This window comes from Schistocerca serialis, unplaced genomic scaffold, assembly GCF_023864345.2.
Source record: "Schistocerca serialis cubense isolate TAMUIC-IGC-003099 unplaced genomic scaffold, iqSchSeri2.2 HiC_scaffold_684, whole genome shotgun sequence".
NCBI lineage: Eukaryota > Metazoa > Arthropoda > Insecta > Orthoptera > Acrididae > Schistocerca > Schistocerca serialis.
In genome coordinates, this window is record NW_026048282.1 from 133,806 (window position 1) to 156,747 (window position 22,942).

General features: G+C 56.7%; 1 protein-coding gene across 1 annotated transcript; it reads left to right on the forward strand.

The window, feature by feature from the left end:
• Nucleotides 1-22,942, forward strand: LOC126449160 (translation initiation factor IF-2-like). Its single transcript, XM_050091007.1, has 3 exons — nt 1-885; nt 16,114-16,554; nt 22,916-22,942. Exons 1-3 carry the CDS (start codon nt 1-3, stop codon nt 22,940-22,942), a joined length of 1,353 nt encoding a protein of 450 aa, XP_049946964.1.

Sequence of the window (22,942 nt, forward strand, 5' to 3'; positions counted from 1 at the left end):
ATGGAAGACATTAACATCGTTGCGAACGTCGCGGCGGTGGTCGCCGCGTCAGAGCACGCTCTGGCGGCGGCCTCCAATGCCCCGACCCCCGCGGCCGCTCCTCCAGGGTATCGCCCTCTCACAGCAGTCGAGCTGTACGTGGTAATCAACCGCATGGCCAAAGCCGCCACCGCCTCAGAACGCGAGGCCGCAGAAAAGGCTTACAGAAGGTTCATGCAGTATGATCTCCCCGCCGCACTGCCAGGCGCAGCCAGTGAAGAGGCCAAGGTACCGCCGGGAGCCCCGCCAGGCGTGTCCACGCAAGAGGACACTGCACTGCCGGAGGCGGCCCCGAAGGGAGCAGCACCACCAGGCTTGGCTGCTCAAACAGCTAATGTCCTGCTGGCCCCCCAAACGGTACAGGCCAATCAAGAGGCTGCTGTTCTGCCAGCTGCGCCTCAACCGATAGAGGTCATTCCAGAGGCTAACCTGGAACAATTGATCCAGGAGGGAGAGGCCATGGAACACTCATTACCGTCTCGAAAGAGACCTGCAGACGCGATCGACGACGATGAGTCGCCCGCATGCGCATCTTCTGTTGACAGGATACAACAGAAGAAGAAGCCACACGCGCCAGAGGGCGCCACTGACGACAGAGACGACAACGAGGCCGCCCACGAAGACGCAGAGGGATTTGTCGTCCCAAAACGGCGGCACACGGCGCGGGCAAAGAAGCTCGAACCGGTGCAGCCAATAGGGACGCACAACTCTTTTTCAGAACCACCTGAAGAAGAGACCATGGAAGCGGAGCAGCAGGCACCACAAGCCAAGAAGTTACCTGCCCCCCCGCCAATCGTCCTACTCTGGAAGGACACCTTCAGGTCCTTGTTAGAGAAGTTCAAAGAGGTAACTTCCTCTTCAAAAATAAGATGGCAAGGGAACGATCTCTACAGGATCACACTCTCAAACATGGCCGAATACAGGAAGGCCATGCTTATAATCCAGGAGGATGGGTTATGTTGTTACACTCATAACGCAGAACCCATTAAACTCCTAAAGGTGGTTTTCCGGCGCCTTCCTATCAGGATGGAGCCAGACCATCTGAAAGAGGAGCTGCACATGCTGGGCTACAGTGCTCAGTCAGTCACCCTAATGAAATCTCCCAGGACCAGGAAAGACATGCCCCTGTTCCTGGTGGTACTGCCTGACAACATAGAAGCTAGAAAAATATTCCAACTCAAGGAGGTTGCTCGAGTGGGGGTAGAGGTGGAACCACTCAGAGCAAAAGGCAGAAGAGCACAATGCTTTTCATGCCAGGGCATGGACCATGTGTCTCGTTTCTGCTCCATGCCGCCCCGTTGCGTAAAATGCGCGGGAGCACACCAGAGCCGCGAATGCAAAAAGCCTCTGGAGGAGAAACCACAGTGCTGCAACTGCAGCGAGCCCCACGTGGCTAGCTACAGGGGCTGTCCTGCTTTTAGACGGAACACAGGAAAAGGAGGGAAAGCTGTGACATCGCGTAAGGTACAGCAAGGTATCAGCTTCGCCTCGGCCACCAGGGGAACCAAGGAAACGCGACAAATCCGACAGGTAGCAAACGCGACCACAACACCTGAAGCAGCCGAGGCCACCCCCCCAGCCCAACGGGCCGCCACTCAAGCGGAGGCAGGAAGGCGTGAACAGCGCACAGAGCGCCAAACCCGCGCCAACCCACCACCAGAAACGCCTGCAGTGCCCAACTCGGCCACACAGGCACCCCCGACCGAAACTGCGGCCACCCATTCTACCCCAGCAGAGCCGAACGAGCTAAGTGCACTCCTGTACTCACTCAGCACTCTGCTACAACAACTGCCAGTACTGGTCACGGCAGTCACGGCGGCCCTCCAGGCCGGTACCGTCCCCCCCACGCCTTGCCATGGATAATGGCCTCATACATGGCCTCACAGTTTGTGGCTTCAACGCAAACGGACTGTACCGCCAGCAGGGCGAATTCAGACAGTTTCTGCACGACGAGGCAATTGACATCTGCCTCGTCTGCGAAACTCATCTGAAGCCCGGCGTAAACGTCAAAGTGGCAAATTACTCCTGCTACCGCGACGACAGGCCAACGGCTGGAGGAGGCACGGCCGTTTACGTCAAAAGGACGATCAAACACCACCAGACGCACCTACCAGACCTCAACACCCTAGAGGCCACCGGGGTGAACGTGAACACTGCCATCGGGCAGATCACGTTCGTGTCGGTCTATAGACCACCCAGGGGCAACCTGGAGCCGACCGACTTCGACGAGCTGCTGACGGTGGGGAGGCGAGTGTTCATTGCGGGTGATCTCAACGCGAAACACACGCAGTGGAACTCGCGCCTCACAAACGTCAGCGGCCGCCGACTCCTCCGAGCCGCACTTAGAAATGGCGCCTACGCCCTAGGGCCATACGAGCACACCATCTTCCCAGGCCGTAGGCAGTCGGACGTGCTAGATATCGCCCTAATCAAGGGAATAGAGCATCACGTGACTGCTAGCACACGATGTGCTCTGTCGTCAGACCACGTGCCTGTGGTATACGACATAGACATCGTAGGCACAGCAGTAACACCGCGACGCCGTAACTACAGGCGCATGGACCTAGACAGGTACCAAGAGGGCGTGACCACTCTATTAGTAGACGCACCAAACGTGGACGAAGTGGGCGCCGAAGCTGCCCTGCGGTTACTAAACCGCCATCTACTACAAGCAGCCGAAGCAGCCACCCCACCTCCACCACCACAGCAGCCAGATCACTCCCGTCGCCTCCCACCACAAATACGTGAAGCGATCAGGGAGAAAAACCGAGTTTTCAGGGAATGGCAGCTCACACGACAACCAGCCACTAAAAACCGCCTCAATCGCATGCAGCGGGAGATCAAGGCTGCGGTTGAGGCATACAGAAACCAAAACTGGGCCGATCTAGTGGAAACACTAAACCCAGAGGACGGCAGCGCCTGGCGCACGGTGAAGTCCTTCCTGCGCCGACGACAACGGGTCCCCCCGCTACACGTCGGACAGGACATCATCTGCAGCCCCGACGCAAAAGCAAGCAGCCTGGCTGACCACTTTGAGGAGTCTTTCACGCCTGTTGAAGACCACCTAGATCTGGATCACATCCGTAGGGTAGAGGAGCAATTGCCTGTCTTCCTGATGGCGCGAGAGGAGGGCGACGAAATAGAGCCAATCACGGAAGAGGAAGTGGCGGCGGAACTACAGACGCTCAACACCAAAAAAGCAGGAGGCAGTGACGGAGTAGACAACTTGCTGCTTAAAAACCTACCTGCAGAAGCTCACCAGCCACTAGCAGCGTTATTCAACTGGGTCCTTCGCACAGGGAACTACCCTTCTGAGTGGAAACACGCAGAAGTGGTAGCCTTCCCCAAAGCAAACAAGGACCCACGACATGCCGCCAACTATAGACCGATCAGTCTACTCCCCTCACTTTCGAAGGTGTTCGAGCGTCTGTACGCCAAACGGCTCCTACAACACCTCACAGCGGAAAGTGTCATTCCAGATGAACAATTTGGTTTCCGCAGCGGCCACTCCACAACACACCAGCTCATGAGACTGGTCGAGGAAGCCATGCGAGCACTGGAGACGAGGGAATACCTAGGGGCGGTATTCCTAGACGTCACCAGAGCATTCGACTCCGTGTGGCACGATGGCCTCGTGTACAAGCTCTTTGTACACGGGGTACCGACGTCACACGGAGTACTGATCAAATCGTACCTGGATGCAAGGACCTTCCACGTCAGGTTAGACGATGGAAAGTCTACTCGACGTAAAATCCGAGCAGGAGTACCGCAGGGTTCAGTTTTAGGCCCCCTATTGTACACAGCCTACACAGCAGACGCCCCGCAGACAGCGCGAGTTAAGATGGCACTATACGCCGACGATACCGCGCTGTTCGTGCGGAGTATGAACGCAGCGGAGACCAGGAGGCAACTCCAGATAGGCTGTGACGTCCTGGGCGCATGGTCGACAAAGTGGCGGCTCAAGTACAATGCAGCAAAGAGCCAGGCAGTGATCTTCACGAGAAGAGCACTGCCGCCCGATCTCCAACCGGTCAGCATTATGGGAGGCCCCATCCCATGGAGCAAGACCGGAAAATACCTCGGGGTCACCCTCGATCAAAGGCTCACTTGGCGACCACACGTCCAGGAAGTCCGGGACAGAGCTATAGGACGACTAAGAGTCCTGTACCCTCTGTTAAATCCCACATCGACCCTTCCCCCACACCATGGCATTACACTCTACCTCGTACTTATAAGACCAGTGCTGGAGTACGCGGCAGTGGTGTGGGGAAATGCAGCAGATGTACACATAGGTGCACTACAGAGGGTGCAGAATCGAGCGCTGAAACTCGCTCTGCGCCTACCTAGGCGGTACTCCACGGCTCAATTACACGAGCAAACAGGCATTCCGCTCCTTAGAAATAGATTCCAACAGTCAGCCAGGCTGTTCTATGCGAAGGCCGAAACCTCGCAAAACCGGCTCATAAAGGACCTGGGCCAACAAACACACCACAGGCCAACAACACGTTGGCCTGACCTGTTACGTGAGTAACACACAGGAACATACTCAGGACGCCAAGAGCGTCCAGCACGGACAGACCATTAAGACAGGCGTAAAAATCCCTAACCCAAAGTACTAGCAGGAGTAGCACCAAGTGCTTAGCCTGCATCCTCAACGAACCAGGGCAGGTTCGTTAGGTAAAGAGCGAGAGCGAGAGCGAGAGCGCGCGGGCCCGTTGTCAAGGCAGCACCGGACGCCGCGCCGCACCTAACCTCCACGCACGCCGCTCCGCTACCGCTACCGCTACCGCTACCGCCATGGCCCGCACAAAGCAAACGGCCCGCAAGTCCACCGGCGGAAAGGCGCCGCGCAAACAGCTCGCCACCAAGGCGGCGAGGAAGAGCGCGCCCGCCACCGGAGGCGTCAAGAAGCCCCACCGCTACAGGCCGGGCACCGTCGCCCTGCGAGAAATCAGGCGCTACCAGAAGAGCACAGAGCTGCTCATCCGCAAGCTGCCATTCCAGCGCCTAGTGCGCGAGATCGCCCAGGACTTCAAGACCGACCTGCGCTTCCAGAGCTCCGCAGTCATGGCCCTGCAGGAGGCCAGCGAGGCCTACCTCGTCGGCCTCTTCGAAGACACCAACCTGTGCGCAATCCACGCCAAGCGCGTCACCATCATGCCCAAGGACATCCAGCTCGCGCGCCGCATCCGCGGCGAGCGCGCCTAAACCGCGCCGCGGCACCGCACCGCACAAACAAAAAACGGCCCTTTTCAGGGCCACTAACATCTCTCCGTCGCGAGCAAACTTTGTCGGTCGCCTGCCTCTCGCCCCGCAACCCAAAAACAAAAACCACCACTTCCCGTCCGTCCGCCACACCCGCTCACTCTGCCTGCCTGCTAGCGGCGCGCAACAATCACACATCATCCCTCCCCGGCGCTCAAAGCGCACAATACCCAACGGCCGACGTCACACCGCACGGGTGGCTGGCCGGCCGCCGCTTTCGTTTCGAAAACAAAAAAAACCCGCACTCCACTCCGACGGCCAACGGCCAGGCAGGCGCGCTCGCTCCCTCTACACAATCCCCGCCGACTCCTTCCGCATCTCAACGTGCCCCCCGTTGCAAAACATAACACACACACACACACAAAGGAACAAAACAAAACAAAGACCAGACACGACTCGACAAGACAGACATCCGAGAAGAACGAACGCAGGCAAGCCAACCAACGTATTCAAACTAAACAACGTGACAGAAAACCAACCGTCGGCCGCCGCCACAAACACGGCGACAATCAACCACGACAACAACAACAACAACAACACCGCTTACCGCTACCGCCGCCCACACCCGCCACCGACCCCCGCAATCCAACCACCACGGCACGCAAACAGCATCCCCACGGGCATACAGAAACGCCAGACAGACAGACACCCACACCAAACGCAACACGACAATCAAAACCTTCCCCGACGTGCTTTGATGGCCCTGAGAAGGGCCGTTTTGGGCCGCGCGTCTCTTGCGCGCCACTAGACGACGACGGGGGGTGGGGACGACGGAGTCAAGCGCCAAACCCTTCCTTTCTCCCATCTCTTTCTCCTCTACTCTACTTCTTCTTCTTGGGCGAAGCCTTCGCCTTAGACGGCGTCGTCGCCTTCTTCGGGCGCGGCGCCTTCGGCTTCTTCGTCGGAACCTTGGCGGCCTTCTTCGCCTTCGACGGCGACTTGGCCTTGGCCGGCTTGGCCGCAGCCGCCTTCTTCGCACCCGCGGGAGCGGCCGACGCCGCAGACGCCTTCTTGGCGGCGCCCGCCTTCCGACCGGTCGCCGCCTTCACGCCACCAGCCTTCTTTGCGCCGGCCGCACGGGCGCCCTTCTTCTCCTTGCTGGCCGGAGCGGCGCGCTTCTTCTTGGCACCGCCAGCACGAGCCTTGCCGCCCTCGGCCGCCCCCCCGCCGCCGGCGCCGGCAAGCTTGAACGAGCCGGACGCGCCCTTCCCCTTCGTCTGCACCAGCTCGCCCGCCACGACGGCCGACTTGAGGTACTTCTTGATAAACGGCGCCAGCTTCTCCGCGTCCAGCTTGTAGTGCGCGGCTATGTACTTCTTGATCGCCTGCAGCGACGACCCGCCGCGCTCCTTCAGACTCTTGATGGCGGCCGTCACCATCTCAGAGGTGCGCGGGTGCGCAGGCTTGGCGCGCGGCTTCTTCGCAGACGACGCAGACTTGGCCTTCTTCGTAGTGCCGGTGGCGGCGGGTGCCGCAGCAGTCTCGTTCGTAGCCGCCTGATCTGCCATTTCGACGACGCGCGTAACACACAGCGAGAGCGAGCGGGACGGCAGGCAGGCACGCAAGCACAGCACAGCAGCAGAGCAGAGAATCACAAGGCCCAGCCAGTGTCGCGGGCGGGCGCGGACGGCCGAGAGAGCGGCCGCCACTCTGCGCGCCGCCGCGCCGCGCCTCCCGCGCTTGCTACCGCCCAACGTCCGACAGCCTGTGCGGAGCAGCCCCAAACCTGCGCCACAACCGCCCGCGCCTTTCAAACCACCGAGGATGGGGCTACACACAGCCACACCACAGTCGCCAACCAGTCGCCACGGCAGCGCCGCAAACCACGGCCAAACTGCAGCTACCGCGCGCTACAGCCTGGGTCGGCCCGCCGAGAATCGCCGCCCCCGCCCAAATGCCGCCCCCACAGCCCCAGCCGACGACCCGCCACAATGGCCAAACCTTCGGCAAAACTCCCACACCGTCGCCGCGGCAGCCCGGCCAGCGCGGCCGGCGCCACAGCCACACAAGCCGAGGCGTGCGGCGATGACGGCCGTGCAAACGCGCCTCCGCCGCCCCATCGCCTTCCGTCGCCCTCCCGCCGTTTCCCGATCGGCCCGCAGCCGTCGGGCCACATCGCGCGCCGTCCTCCTCCTCTCGCCCGCCAACATTCACAGCCGTTTCTCAACAATTGCCCGCCGCAAACGGACGCCGCCTGCGCAACAGGCGCCGCCGCCCCTCGCCGCTTCCGACCCAACCCCTCGACCGAGGCAAACCGCAATCCGAATCTACAGACCAACCCAATCTGCCGTCAAGCACACACGACAGCCGACCTTACACGTTACGCGTTACACATTACGTTTACACGTCTACGTTAGGTTAGGTTAGGTGGACGTGGGTTAGGTTAAGCGTCAAACTTAGGTTAAGCATTCAAACACGTCAGGCGTCAGAGGTTAGGTTAGGTTAGGTTAGGTTAGGTTAGGTTAGGTTAGGTTAGGTTAGGTTAGGTTACACGTTAGGTTAAGGGGTCAGTGCTAGGTTAAGAAGCGTCAAACGTAGGTTAAAAAAAAGCGTTCGAACGTGAGGCGTGAGCCGGACAGCTTACCTTACGTAGACGTTAGGGGCTCACAGGCTGAGCTCACCTCGCCACACCACAGGTTAGGTTCGGTTCGGTTCGGTTCGGTTCGCTCGGCTCAGCGTAAAGCGCCGAGGTCAGGGTTACGTTCGTTCACCTTCGGGCGCCACACTTTCGGTTGAAAGGTCGCGACGGGACGACGTCGGCAGGCACGCCGCAAACGAACAAAAACGTACAGACGACGTCGGAAACCGCCGACAGACGGGGGAGCAGCACGACCACGACCACGACCAGACACCGAGCGCGAACGAGACACACGCGAACCACCCCCACCGGCCAAAGGGCACCACACAACAACCCAGAGCACCACGTGTCGACACCAGAGCAACCCGCCGCTCACGCGACATGGCTGGCACCGAAGGGCAACCGCCCGCAACTGCGCTTTCCGCGCCGGCCCGGATGCACGTCGTGCTACAACAACACCACTACCGTACACAGCCGCTGTTCACAACATCACTATCAATGGCGCGCCCGCGGCTCGCCGCCGTCGCAGTCGCAGCCCCAACGCCAGCACTTTTGCACCACCATTCACACGCACCGCAACACAGCTCGCCGACACAGCCGAACAAAACAAACACCACACAACAACAGCAACAACGCCGCCGCCTCTACTTGTGCCGGCGACCCACCCCGCCGATGGCGCACCTTTCGCCAGCCGGCAATCGACACACACGCACCCACCCACCGGGGCCCAGTGCAAAAAAAAAAAAAAAAAAAAAAAAAAAAAAAAAAACCACAAAAAAACCAAACAACACAAACGACACGGGAAGCGCACACCGCCACTTCGCGCGCACGCCACCAACCAGTCGTCGTCTCAAAATAACAAACACAAACAAAATAAACTAACAACTAGGGCAACACAAAACAAAAACGCCTCGCACGAACCGCCCACAAAAAGGACAAGCACACGCACAGCCTCTGCTGACGACCACGACGCAGCGGCACGCTGCTCCTGTCCCGCGCCCCGCGCCCCACTCGATTCACAACTCACGCGACACCGTCAACGACGGGCTCGCTTCCCGCAACCTACCACCTTTCCGCCACGACGCACAGCCCCAGCCCCAGCCCCAGCCCCACCCGACGACGCCCGTGGCAACGACTGCACTTTCACCACCGCCTCCCCCTTCCCCCCCAAAACACACACACACACACACACACACACACACACAGCCAGCCAAAAACGCACTCGCGACCCACACATGCACGTGCATCGGCACACGCCAACCAGTCAACGTCGACAACCACACGCAAGGCTCGAAACGAAACCGGCGTCCTTCCACGTTGCCATCAAGCTACGCGACACAAGACACAAGGAACCAACACAACAGCCGGCCCCACTAATTCCCACTCTCACGCCGCAAAAAGCACACCGAAACCGCCAAACGCACGCACATTCCCCTTCGCACTGACACCACCGACCGGCTCGCTACCACACACCTCTCGGCAGCCGTTTCACGCCAATTCGCCACACCGCCCACACAGTCGACAAGCGCCCGCCCTGTACGGCACACGCAACGACGCAGCGCAGCAAAGGGCGCCCGCAACACATACCTCTCCGCCGCCCGACGCGCCAACCGCCACACCACACCGCCAGCCACTCGCAAATTGTGCACTGCCACCAGCCACACGTCCAACACGCCGCGCCGCCTCCGGCCACCCGCCAGGGGGCGCTCACGTCCGCGACAACAGCGCGGCCCGCCGGGCCGGGCCGAACCGAACCGAGCCGCCGCTGCTCTGCACTCGGCACGGCCACACCCTGCTGCAGACCGGGCTCGTCCCTCTGTACGCGTCTGCCTGCGCATCAACACAACACGACCTTTTTTTTCTTTTTTTTTTTTTTTTTTCTCTCTCTCTACCGCCATCCCTCCTTCTCGCGTTTTACTCGTTGTTGCAGCAGCGGCGCACACCTACACATCCACAGCCCCAGCCGAGCCGGCCTCACCTCAGGGCCCGCCGCCAGCGTCTCCTCCTCGGGCACAGGTGCGGTGCTGTGGCCGCCCATCCAACCGCATTGCTGGCCGTCCAGCCACCAGGCGTTCCCACTGCCGCGAGCCACGCCGCGCACCGACCCTGCTGCAGAAAACGAAGCATAGCCAGAGACCGACCGATACACAAAGCAAGCCGTCGCCTCGCCTCTTGTCCTTCCTGCCTTCCTTCCGCCCCCGCCCTTCTCACACCACCGCCTCTCCACTTTCGCCCCCCCCCCCCTCCTTTTTTTTTTTTTTTGTTTTCTTCTTTCTTTCTTTCTTTCTTTCTTTCTTTCTTTCTTTCTTTGGCCCTCTCTCCTTCCCGCCATGGCGGTTACGGCACCGCCTGCAGCGGCAGATTTTTTGCGCCCACACGCCTACTCCTACCACCATTAACCTTGCCCTGCCCTGCCCTGCCCATCAACGTCGCAGTCGAACCGACGCTTGCCAACACACTGCCCACGTTCCTTTCTCTTTTCGGCCTACGCCCATTACGCGCCGCCGCCACAGCACCTTCCCTTCCCACAACACACCGACGTCATCACACGCACCCAAAACAGGGGCCACGACCGTGTTCCTCGCCCACTCCCATCCCGCACGGTACGCACATTCCCAACTACTACCGCGCACCCTCCCTTTCCAATCTGTGTGTCTCTGTGTCTGTGTCCTGTCCGCGCGTGACGCCTCTCAACATCCGCCGTCCCCCGTCCCGTTTTCGCCCCCATGCCGTCGTCGCGCCGCCTCCTCCCCGTCCACCGCCGCCCCTGTCCGCCCCGCACCACACCATACACCGCTGCTTGTCCCGGCCGTTGCCACCAAAGGCGCCGACCGCAAACGCGCCACGCCGCAGCCCCCGTGCGTCTCGCGCTCGCTTGCATCTCCGTGCCGACGCTGCCTCTCTTCCCACTCGCACTCGACCTCGACAACACAGTCTTTGGCTCCGCCACTGCGTGTTCCGGTGGTACGCACGCTGCAACACGTATGTATTCATTACCAGAGCGATGGCGAGGCATGACAGCATCTCTGTCTGACCAGAGAGTTCTTTATCGCTGCTAGTCGGCGCTTGGACCGCGCCAGACGACAGTAGTGGCACGCACCGGGTCGCCAGGAACAGTTGTTATATATATTGTAGCGCGAGTCGGGAGAGGTAGTAGTCGGTCGACAGTAGTAGCGGGTGGACGGTTGTACTGAGCGGGCGTCGGCGGCGTGCTCTGCTCGTCTCGCGACTCTGGTCACGGTTCGGGACGATGTATAGTATATTGTGTTATAATCAAAAGGTGGTGTGACGCTGCATTGCGCAAATCTGATAACGTATGTTCATTGTACTTATTTTGTTCAACAACAAAAGCCCCACTATTACTTTTTTTCTAAAGTAACTTTTGTCTCTTAACGAAAAACATTCACTTTTTAAAGACTACTTCCTATGGCATTTCCCTCCAAGGAGTGCAATTAATTACCAGCCAGCACTCATTCATTGCACACAGCTGTGTAAGGGGTATCTACAATTGAGGAGCGGATATAAATGCAATTTTTTGTTTTTTTTTTGTGTGTGTGTTGTAACCTCCCAGCAAAATTTAAAATAATGGACAATGTTATTTACGGATGCTAATGGACATTGGCGCTAATTGTAACCTCGCCCACAATGAGAGGTATTGAAAATGGCAACAACAATGTGAAATTCGCAATCTGACTCAAATATAAAGTCTTCACACAACATTTAAAAAAGTCCGTTCAGTGACAAGAAACTTCAATTAAACCGAAATATCGGTCTTTGGCCCTGTGCAAAACAATCAGAATTAAAGTCTTACCTCCGAATAAATGGACGTCACATTTCTGCTCTGGTTGTTGCGCAGCGCTTGGAGGAACTGCATTGCAAATAATAATATTCTCTTTTTTTGTGATTTTAGTGACATTTTTCTTCAAAGAAGTGGAATGAAATGTGAAGTGCAACGAACTCTTTAGTTCAATAAAAAATTAAATGTTTGAAAAATGCTTTTGAAATAAAAATTATTATTGGGGAACTTGTTGGAGAATAATTACAATTTTTCATTATCTAATGATTATATTAATTAAACAGTATACCTTATTCACCATCTTGACCAGTGTTGCCGACCGCCTACATCACACAACCGCACTCGGCTGCTACTACTGACCGACCGCTCTGCATGACGACTATTAGCGTACTGAACGCGACGACTACTGACAGAGTACAGCCCTCAACTACACAGAGCTACGGACTCGCAACGACTACTGACAGACTGACTGACTGAGAACCGCTCGCAACACTCGCGCAGTCCAGCGCAAACTCTCTGGTCACAGATGCTACAATGTCTCGCCATCGCTACTATGTTACATACGTGTTTCAGTGTCTTTTTCATTGGGGTAACGATCTTTGGCTCTTTTTATTCTGAATACAGGGCCAAAGGTCAACGCTGCTGCCCTTATACAATTTATCAGGTTTCGTTATGTCTGTTGCAATGTTACATACGGTTCACTCTTTCATTAATATTATCGTTGGGTTTGTTTTGTAGGGACGTTAACATTCTGGCACATTTTTATTATCATCGGACTCTCTGCTATTTGTGCAGGGAGGTTATACCTGGGTCCATTTCCATTTCCATTTCCATTTTAATATTGATAGACTTTTTGTTTTCTTTTTTGTTTCTTGTTGTTTTTCCTTCTTTTTTTTTTTTTTTTTTTTTTTTTTCCCGCTCTCACCACCACCGCCGCATCACGCCTTCCGTTTTCTTCGTTTCTTTTCTGTTCTTCAACTGCTTCAACATCACCGCGCCCCATTTCCACACCACAGCCATCAGCCTCCAAGACGGGCGGGCGCAGTGTGCCATTTCCGGCGCACAAGCACACCCGTGCGGTACTCTCCTCGCCCCCACGCCACCAACAACACAGCGACCACGCGGCTTTCAGGCATGGCACGGCACGGCACCGGCGAAATGCGCCGCCCCCGCCCCTCCGCGCATCCGTCCGTCTCGCCACGTTCACTGACAGCCGCGTCTGCGGCTACACCACGACAACCACAACACAACACCGCTCCCCTCCCTGGCAACTCACATTGTTTTTCTCCTCCTCTTTTGCACAAACCACAACGCCGAGCACAGGCGCAAGCCACCCACACCGCGCCCCTCCCCGTCCCGTCTTTGGCCGCCGCTCCTCGTTTCCTCGTTTGCCCCCTCCCATCTCCCGAAATGCCATGCCAGCAGCGTTACGCATGCCCCTCCCCTGTCCACACAACACTACCGCCTAACGAACAGCCTTTTCCGGGCCACATCCAGGGCACGCCCACCTCCAAACACTGCCAATTCACGGACGCACACACACACACACACACACACACACACACACTCACTTTCTCGACACCTTTCTGTACGGAGGGTGCGTCATCTCGACCGTGACAGAGTGACGGCAACTATCGACGATCCATTTCCCCCCCACTGGTAAAACATGTCCACTAACACCTACATACATCATTCAAGTACACAGACAATAGCATTACACACAATGGGAGGGCACACGAACATGGACGGCACGGCACTGTCATACACTCTTCCTCAGAACCATATCAACAAACGTTACGTACATCCGGGAAAGCGAAAGCGAACGCGAAAGCGAAAGCAAAAGCAAAGGCAAAGCCCAATGCAGCCGTCAAAGGTAACGTTCACCACGGCAGACACTTGCAGCCGCGCCGCCGTTAAACGCATTTCAGTGCGGCTCCAATACGCCTCCGACACGGGAACGTTCCGTTGCTCTACGAATGCGTTTCTCCCCTTTTTCCCTTCCTCTCTCTTTTGCCCCCCCTCCTTGCACTCTTGCCTCATTCCTCACGTTCTGCCCAGACATTCGACCGATCAAAGTCAACCTTTCGTTACCGTTCTCAGCGCGACGGTGTACAACAGTATGACGGGTGTGCCCAAGACTTCGGTTCAGTTGCGTGACGCCGGTCTATCGCGCCGATCGACAGTTACTCAGGGGGCGACGGATCGGACCACGTCACCGACACACAAAACACTTTCAAACAAACAAATACATACCGGATGGACACAGACAAACACGTGTACAGACATTCGCCAAACAAACGACCGCCGCCGCCGCCGTCGTCGTCTAGCGTGCATCTTGAATGACGACATCGGTGTGCGTGCGTCGTACGCAATCAGTCAGACACGGCTATCAAACATCAGAGTCGAATGGTACATCATCGTGCGTGTCGCCGTACACGTACAGTACAATACAACAACAATGCGTCTTAATGGCACGTTCATTTCAACGTCACTCACACACCTCCACGCTGCAGTTACGTCGCACCATTGTCAAACTCGGCGTACAGCAAAGGGAATAGTGGGCGGCAAAAAAAAACCAAACAAAAACATTTCACATTTCACCCTCGCCATGTATGATGTGCAAAAAAACAAACCCGCAAACGGCCGTCGTTACGGTGACACAAAAGTCGCCGATCACACTGTCCCCCCTCGCAGACGGGTAACACACACACACACACACACACACACACACACACACACACACACACACACACACACACCAACAACACCAATGGGTCAAAAACCACGCCAACGAGGCGTGCCACCATTCCACGCCACGGCGACCAACCTCGTGGCCGTACCCCGCGCAACACGCTTTGACGCGCCCCCCCACCCACAATCAAAATGCACACATACATCACAGCCGTCCACACAAACAACAACAACAATTCCGCCCTTCCCGCAAAAGGCAAGTTGGTGGCCCTGAAAAGGGCCGTTTTGCCGCTCTCGCAACGGAGGAGCCTTCTCCATCCTTCCTTCCATTCCAGAGCCACCTCCTTACTTGGAGCTCGTGTACTTGGTCACCGCCTTCGTGCCCTCGCTCACGGCGTGCTTGGCCAGCTCGCCAGGCAGCAACAGCCGCACAGCGGTCTGGATCTCGCGGGACGTGATGGTCGAGCGCTTGTTGTAGTGCGCCAGGCGAGAAGCCTCGGCCGCAATGCGCTCGAAAATGTCGTTCACGAAGCTGTTCATGATGCTCATCGCCTTCGACGAGATGCCCGTGTCAGGGTGCACCTGCTTCAGCACCTTGTAGATGTAGATGGCATAGCTCTCCTTCCTCTTGCGCTTCTTCTTCTTGTCGCCCTTCGAAATGTTCTTCTGCGCCTTGCCAGCCTTCTTGGCGGCCTTCCCGCTAGTCTTGGGCGGCATCTCGAACCAACGTACGGCAGCAGCAACACCAGTAGCAAGCGCTCCGCTCTAGTCAGCGTCTCCCCACACAGTGGCACCCGCCGCCAGCCGCCGCCGCACCTTTACCAGCTCGCCCTGTTGCGGCCGCCGACCAATGGGGCGCGCGCGCAACCGGCCGCCGCACCCGAGCCCATAAAGCACCCCCACCCCGGCTGCGCCGGCAGATTCGCTGAGTAGCTTCTGGAGAGTGCGGACGCGTGTGCAGGGCTGCGCTAGCACTTTCCCTCTTCGTTGCTACTCAGCCATAGGAACCTGCTTGCAGGTTTAGTCGCTGATTGTCCTAGCGCTTTAGCTGGACGGTTCGGCACTAAGGCTTCCGAGCTCCTGATTTTTTCAAATTTGGAGCGGAGTTGCGAGAAGATTACGGCGCAGGCGGCTGAATTGACAGCTGCTTGTGAGCATAATTGTCGTTGCGGGTTGCGAGCTGTGGGTTGGCGCGCGCTGGTGCGCGTCCTCTTGCTGCCGCTGGCCGCTTTTCCGACTACGTCGAGCACCTCAGTCGTGACAAGAACTCTTGCTGCCGCAGAGGCTAGCTCTGCCCCCCCTAGCTTAGGGAAATCTGCACGCCAGGGCCTGGTCGCTGGCCAGTTACCCGCGCGTGATAGGCCGGTTAGGGTCGGACTCGTCTGCTTGAGACCTAACGGTGCCAACCAAGGCAACGACCGACACTCCCTTGGCAGCCTCTCTCACCGTTTCGGACATGGCACTACCACCGGTACTATTAACGATCACGAGACAAGAAAGTTCCCCTGGCAGTTACGAGGTCCACAGGACTGACCAGACGAACAGCCAAGGAGAAATTAGCCCCAAATCACGACTCCTACTCGCGAACGCGATAGCGGGATTAACCGGGAAAGATCGGAAAAAGTACGAGCGACGTCTCGAAAGGGCACTCAAACCACGCCCAGCGAGCGAGACGACACCACCTCGCCCACGCCCCCTAAAAGCGAGCTCCAAGTCCAACAAGAAAAAGACCCCCATTAAACAGCGAAAGTCGCCGCTGAGAAAAACATCGTCAAAGACGAGACAACCTCAGCGCGCGGTAAGACCGGCTAGCCCGGGCGAGGCACAGCCGACCGAGCCAGCGCAGGACGCGCCCGAGCGGACAAAGGCCGCCACGTGCTCAGGTAACGGAGCGGGCGGCCCAGCGCAGGTACAATGCACCGAGGCGCGAGGCGAGCACAATGGCCCGGCCGCGTCACCCGGCCCGTCGCGAGAACAAAGCCGCGACGCAGGTACCACGCCAGCACCGGCGGCCGCCGTGCAGCGCGCTGCTGCGGGCACGCCGCGGCATGAGAATGCAGCGGCGGGCGGGCAGCAGTGCGCGGACGCGGCGGACGCCGAACCTGCCACACCACACGACGATGACGGTTTCCAGAAGCCCAAAAGAACCGCCGGCCGCTCCCCTGTGCTGCACACAGCCTCTCCGGTAACAACCAGTAACAGGTTCTCCCCCATAGAGGACCCCCCTCACCCACAGGACTCCATACAGCCAACCGAAACAGACGGTGACACGGAGGAGAGACGATACCGGATCCCTCCGCTTATAATCCACTACGAGAAATCGTACTCCGAATTGTATGACAACATCAATACAACCCTCGGAGAAAATAAATTCACGGCGAAAACAACCGGGGAGGACCAACTAAAGATCACACTAAAGACCGTCGACGACTATAAAGCGGTGAAGGCCATGCTAAAAGAAAAGCAAACCCACTTCTATACCTTCCCCATAGCGGCCAAAAAACCAATTAAAATAGTCTTCAGGGGCATGCCGCACAAAACAGACACGGAGGATATTAAACGTTACCTGGAAAGGGAAGGTTTCGAAGTGAGCTCGGTCGTCAAGACAAATCCGAGACGACCGTGGCCACTACACACAGTCACCCTACCAGACTCCGCCCAGAATAGAAAGATTTGGGAGGTAACAATGATCATGAGGGTAACAGTCACACCAGAGAAGCTGAAAAAAAGATCGGGCCCAGGGCGATGCTTTAATTGCCAAAAAGTGGGGCACATGGCTAGGGACTGCGACATGCCAATGAGGTGTGTCAGGTGCGGCGAGAAGCACAAGTACGAGGAATGCCCGGTACCCCAGGGGGAGGGCAAGGAGAAGTGCTGCAATTGTGCAGGCGCGCATCCTGCCAGCTACCTGGGGTGCCCGGAATTCCGCAAAGCTAGGGACCGCCTAAGGGGAAAGCACCCACAGACAGCAGGGGCAAAACATCGCACCGCTCCCCCACCTCCACCACCCCCTCCAAGCCGATACCCAAGACCCACAGCGACAAGGGTATTTCAATCCAGAACATACTCGTCAACCGTCAGTGCCCCAACTCACCCTCCTCCGCACAACCAGGTTCCTGTTAACGGAGAATCGCCTAGGGAAGCCCCCCCCTATCCACTAGAGCCCAGTCTGCGTGACACGACACCGAACGTCTCAGTGGAACACCTAGCAGCAACCATAAAGGCCCTTCAGGCTCAGGTGAATCAACTGGCAAACATCTTGGCCACAATGACTCAACACCCCGCCGAACACTCATCGGCAGCAAAGCAGGCGCCCTCATCGGCGATGACATCAGGAAACCCCACCCCTCGACATGGATAGACGACCTAACATACAAGGTCTAAAAATGTGCGTCTTCAACGCAAACGGTCTATTCCAACAAGCCCTCGAATTCAGGGAATTCATGAAAGAGGAAGATATTGACATATGCTTAGTGGCCGAAACACACCTGAAGCCAGGTGTAAGAGCATCTGTAGCTAACTACAACTGCTACAGACGCGATCGGCCTACCGCAGGAGGCGGGGTTGCAGTATATGTCAAACGAGGTATTAGACACCATCAAGTGTACCCACCAGCAACTCGCCAAATTGAAACAGTCGCATTAGAAATTGCCACTGTAACAGGGCCCCTCACAGTCGTTGCAGCCTACCGCCCCCCTTCCCAAACGTTAGAAGAAGAGGACATAGCTGCACTAGGGAGAATAAGAGGCAAGCTCCTAATAGGAGGAGACCTCAATGCCAAGCACGCAGACTGGCACTCACGAGTAAGCAACAGAGCTGGTCGACAACTGCAACGACTCGCGCGCATCCACCAGTTTCAGGTATGGGGCCCCGAGGAGCCCACCCACTTCCCAAATAACGGAAACAGGGCGGACGTCCTCGACATCGCACTCACGAAACACGTTACGGGTTTTGTGGCTGCCAATTCGATAAACAGGATGTCGTCGGACCACAATCCAGTTATCCTAGAGGTCGACATGGGAGAATGGCTCTCGCTCCCACAGCGCACCACAAATTACAAACGAACGAACTGGGAACAGTTCAGCAACGGAATAGCTGCTGAACTTGCCCAAGCCCCGCCTCCAACAGCAGAGACTGCTGAACAAGCGCTAGAAGACTTCACTAAAGCGATCCTGCAAGCAGCTGAGGAAGCAACACCTGCGCCAGCGGGAGCCCCCCGCTCCAGGCAGCTCCCCCAGCACCTGCTTGCCCAAATCAGACACAAAAACAGGATCGCCAAAGAATGGAAACTCACTAGGAACAAAAACACGAGGAGGCTGCTCAACAGACTACAACGAGAGTTGAAAGTTGCACTCACTGAGTATCGCAACCAGCAATGGTCAGAACGACTATCAACTCTCAAACTAGACGACCACAGCTTGTGGCAAGCCACGAAGCAGTTCACAAGAAGACGCGCAAAAATGCCCCCTCTGCATGGCGAACGTGGACTGCAATTCAGCACTGAAGACAAAGCAAATGCGCTAGCAGACGTGTTCGAAAAACAATTTACGCCAGCAGAGGTACAGGACAGAGAACACGTTGCAATCGTCCGCAGACAACTGGCCACCTTTTTAGAGGCAGACGACGACGATGAATACACGCCGCTCTTTAGTTCCGAAGACGTGACGAGTGTCATCAAATCGCTGCCAACAAGAAAGGCACCAGGCCACGACCAGCTCACCAACGAACTATTAAAACACATCCCGCCCATGGCAATAACACACTTAGCAGATATCCTAAACGAAATTACGCGATCGCAAAAATTCCCGACACAGTGGAAACACGCTGAAGTAGTCTCGATCGCAAAACCTGGAAAAGACCCGGTGTTCCCGCAACACTATAGACCGATTAGTCTACTGCCTACCCTCAGTAAACTATACGAGCGTCTCCTCTTAGTACCGATACAGGATCACATCAGAAGAGAGCAAATCCTGCCCAAATTCCAGTTTGGGTTCCGCCCACAACATTCGGCCCCCCAACAAATAATGAGGGTAGTAGAAGCAGCCACAGAAAGCTTCAACTGCAAAGGCTACTGCGGGATCGTCTTACTAGACGTGGCAAAAGCCTTTGATTCAGTTTGGCACACCGGGCTACTCCATAAATTGTACACCCAGGGCTTCCCCGGAAAGATTGTGAAACTTATAAAAAGCTATCTCTCCGGTAGGACATTCTCCGTAAAAGTAGAAACATCACTGTCAAGCAGGAGAAGAATACAAGCAGGGGTTCCACAGGGTTCGGTTCTTGGTCCAACCCTGTACAGTCTCTACACCGCAGACATACCAACCACCCAACACGTACAAACAGCACAGTACGCTGATGACACCGCATTCTTCTCCTGCTCAACAAACAGGAACCTGGTCACGAGACGTCTTCAAACCGCCCTAAATAAAACAGATGAATGGGCCAAACAATGGCGAATCTCACTAAACTCTGAGAAGACCCAAGCCATGCTAATGACTAGACGTCTCGGTAAACGCCGCCCCCCCAGAAGACCCTACCAAATGCTGCACCTGCAGGGCCAAAACCTCCCCTGGAGAGACACTGCGAGGTACCTCGGTGTGACACTAGACAAGCGCCTGACTTGGAAGTGCCACATCGAGGAAGTTCGCAAAAAGGCCCTAGGCAGGATGCAGATCCTCTATCCAATATTGAACAGAGAAAGTTCCCTTGACCCGAACACAGGAGTAGCCGTATATCGAAGTCTAATTAGACCGATACTGGAGTATGCGTGCCCTGTATGGGGTTACGCTGCCAGATCGACGGTAGAACGGTTACAAAAGATCCAGAACAGAGCGCTTAGAAGAGCGCTACACACACCGCCGCGCTTTCCGACGGAAGACCTCCACATAGCGGCAGACATCGAAAAACTAAACACGCGATTCCGTACCCTGGCGGAGCAGTTTTACGCCAACGCGGAAAGGTCGCCAAACGACTTAATAAACTCACTTGGTCGGTACAACAACGTACCAGACCGATACAAGAGACCAAAAGCAATACTCCTCGCATAATAATAAAAAAATAATAATAATAATAAAAACAAACCCGTTACTAATAGTGACAGAAAAGAAACCAGAATACTCTAAAGAATAGAACAATCAAAAGACAAGAACATCCAAATACTCCACCAAAAATTGAAGGAAATGTCCGAGTGGGACAACAACCTTCACAGAAAACAACCTCTGAAGACAGAGGAAGAAATTAGAGTGAGCAGCTGCGCCGGCACGCACTCCGCTGCTCGACTCGCTGCCGCTCGCACCGGTCGTTTTCGTTTCCGTTTCGTGTGCACCGTCGCTAGCCCATCGCCATGTCCGGACGCGGAAAGGGAGGCAAAGTCAAGGGCAAGTCAAAGTCCCGCTCAAGCAGGGCTGGGCTCCAGTTCCCGGTCGGCAGAATCCACCGCCTCCTGCGCAAGGGAAACTACGCAGAGCGCGTCGGCGCCGGGGCGCCCGTCTACCTCGCCGCCGTCATGGAGTACCTCGCGGCTGAGGTGCTCGAGCTGGCCGGAAACGCGGCCCGCGACAACAAGAAGACGCGCATCATCCCGCGCCACCTGCAGCTTGCCATCCGCAACGACGAGGAGCTCAACAAGCTCCTGTCGGGCGTCACCATCGCACAGGGTGGTGTCCTGCCCAACATCCAGGCCGTCCTGCTGCCAAAGAAGACCGAGAAGAAGGCCTAAAGGAGGCCAGGCAATCGCAGCGCCGCGTGCTCCCCTGCACGCAACGCGCTTTGCCGGCTCGGCTCGGCCCACAACAATCGGCCCTTTTCAGGGCCACCACACAAACCTACGTCCAAAGCAAAATTTCAGTCGTCCTCGCCGCACCTTGTTTTGTTTTAACTTTGCACTGTCACAGCACAGCCGCCGCCGGCGCACGTCCGCCATCTTGTCGTCCACACAGCCCGTGTGGCCCAACACACACACACACATTTTGCACGGTCGCAGTCGCCTTCCAAACCGACAACGGCAGCAATAATGACCATTGTTAAAGGGAGGCGTGTCGACACACCGCCCTCCACTCCCGCGCGCAACGGCCGTCGACACGAACGAAACAGCTGATCCGGCCGCCTTGCCTCGGAAACCCCAACGCCGCCGCAAACAAACACACAGAGCCAAACCACGCAAGCAAATAATCACCGCCTCTCGCACAACAACACACAGCCCGCCATCTCCGTCGCGATCGATACAACGACACACAAACGAAGCAGCTCCACACACAGCCAGCCACATGACACGTTTCCTTTCCTTCTCCCCTCCCAGTCACATCACGTCGCTCAAACACGGAAACAAACAAACAAACAACACAGCGCACACACGCAGCAACAACACAGACTCTTTCGCACTTTTCAACTTCCGAACAGTGTGGTGGCCCTGAAAAGGGCCGTTTTCTAGTCTCTCCCACCCACAAGCACGGCCGCGGGAAGGCCAGCGCCCGCTGCGACGCAGCCTAACCGCCGAAACCGTACAGGGTGCGCCCCTGCCTCTTCAGGGCGTACACCACGTCCATGGCCGTCACAGTCTTGCGCTTGGCGTGCTCAGTGTACGTCACCGCGTCGCGGATCACGTTCTCCAGGAACACCTTCAGCACCCCGCGGGTCTCCTCGTAGATCAGACCAGAGATGCGCTTCACGCCGCCCCTGCGAGCCAGGCGGCGGATGGCGGGCTTCGTGATGCCCTGGATGTTGTCGCGCAACACCTTGCGGTGCCGCTTGGCGCCACCCTTGCCGAGCCCCTTTCCTCCCTTGCCGCGGCCTGTCATCCTTCCTTCCTCGGGCAAAGCAAAACGTGCACAAACAGCAGCTGCAGCGGCTGGCGAGTCGGCTACGGTCTGCGCCCAGCGCGCCCGCCGCCCCCCTATATAGACTCTGGCCCGCCCTCCCCCCACCACGCGCAACCGAGGGCATATAAGCGCAGCACGGAGGCGCGCGGGCCCGAACACCAGTGGAAATCGGTTATTAAGGTATCTTGATAACCACCCAGCAGTGCAGGTTGTCTCTCCAGACGAGCCTACTCACTTCCCGTATGATTCAAGGTGTCGACCAGACATACTTGACATATTTCTGTTAAAAAATATCAATCTGGCAACCACCACAGAAGTTGTCAACAGTCTAAACTCTGATCACAGCCCTGTGGTGCTCAGATTTGAGGGAGATCAAGACGTACCCAACAGCAGAATACATACAATGGTGTACACCAACTGGGATAGGTACAAGCAACTGGTCGCCCTACACATCCCAGACCATGCACCAGACATGCAAACCCACGCAGAAATAGACCTAGCCATAGAGGAGTTTACCAACATTATCAAGGCGTGTGGAAAGGCTGCCACCATCAAAATCACACATAACAATGGGCGATCCAACCTGCCCCCAGATCTAGCACAGCTCATATCGGACAAAAACCGCATGCGCAAAAGATGGCAGACCTTCCGAGACCCTCAGGATAGGAGACGCATGACCCAAATGGGCCATGAAATACAGACCAGACTGAAACTCCTGAGATGTTCCAGGTGGGAACAAAGTCTTCAGGCAGCTGA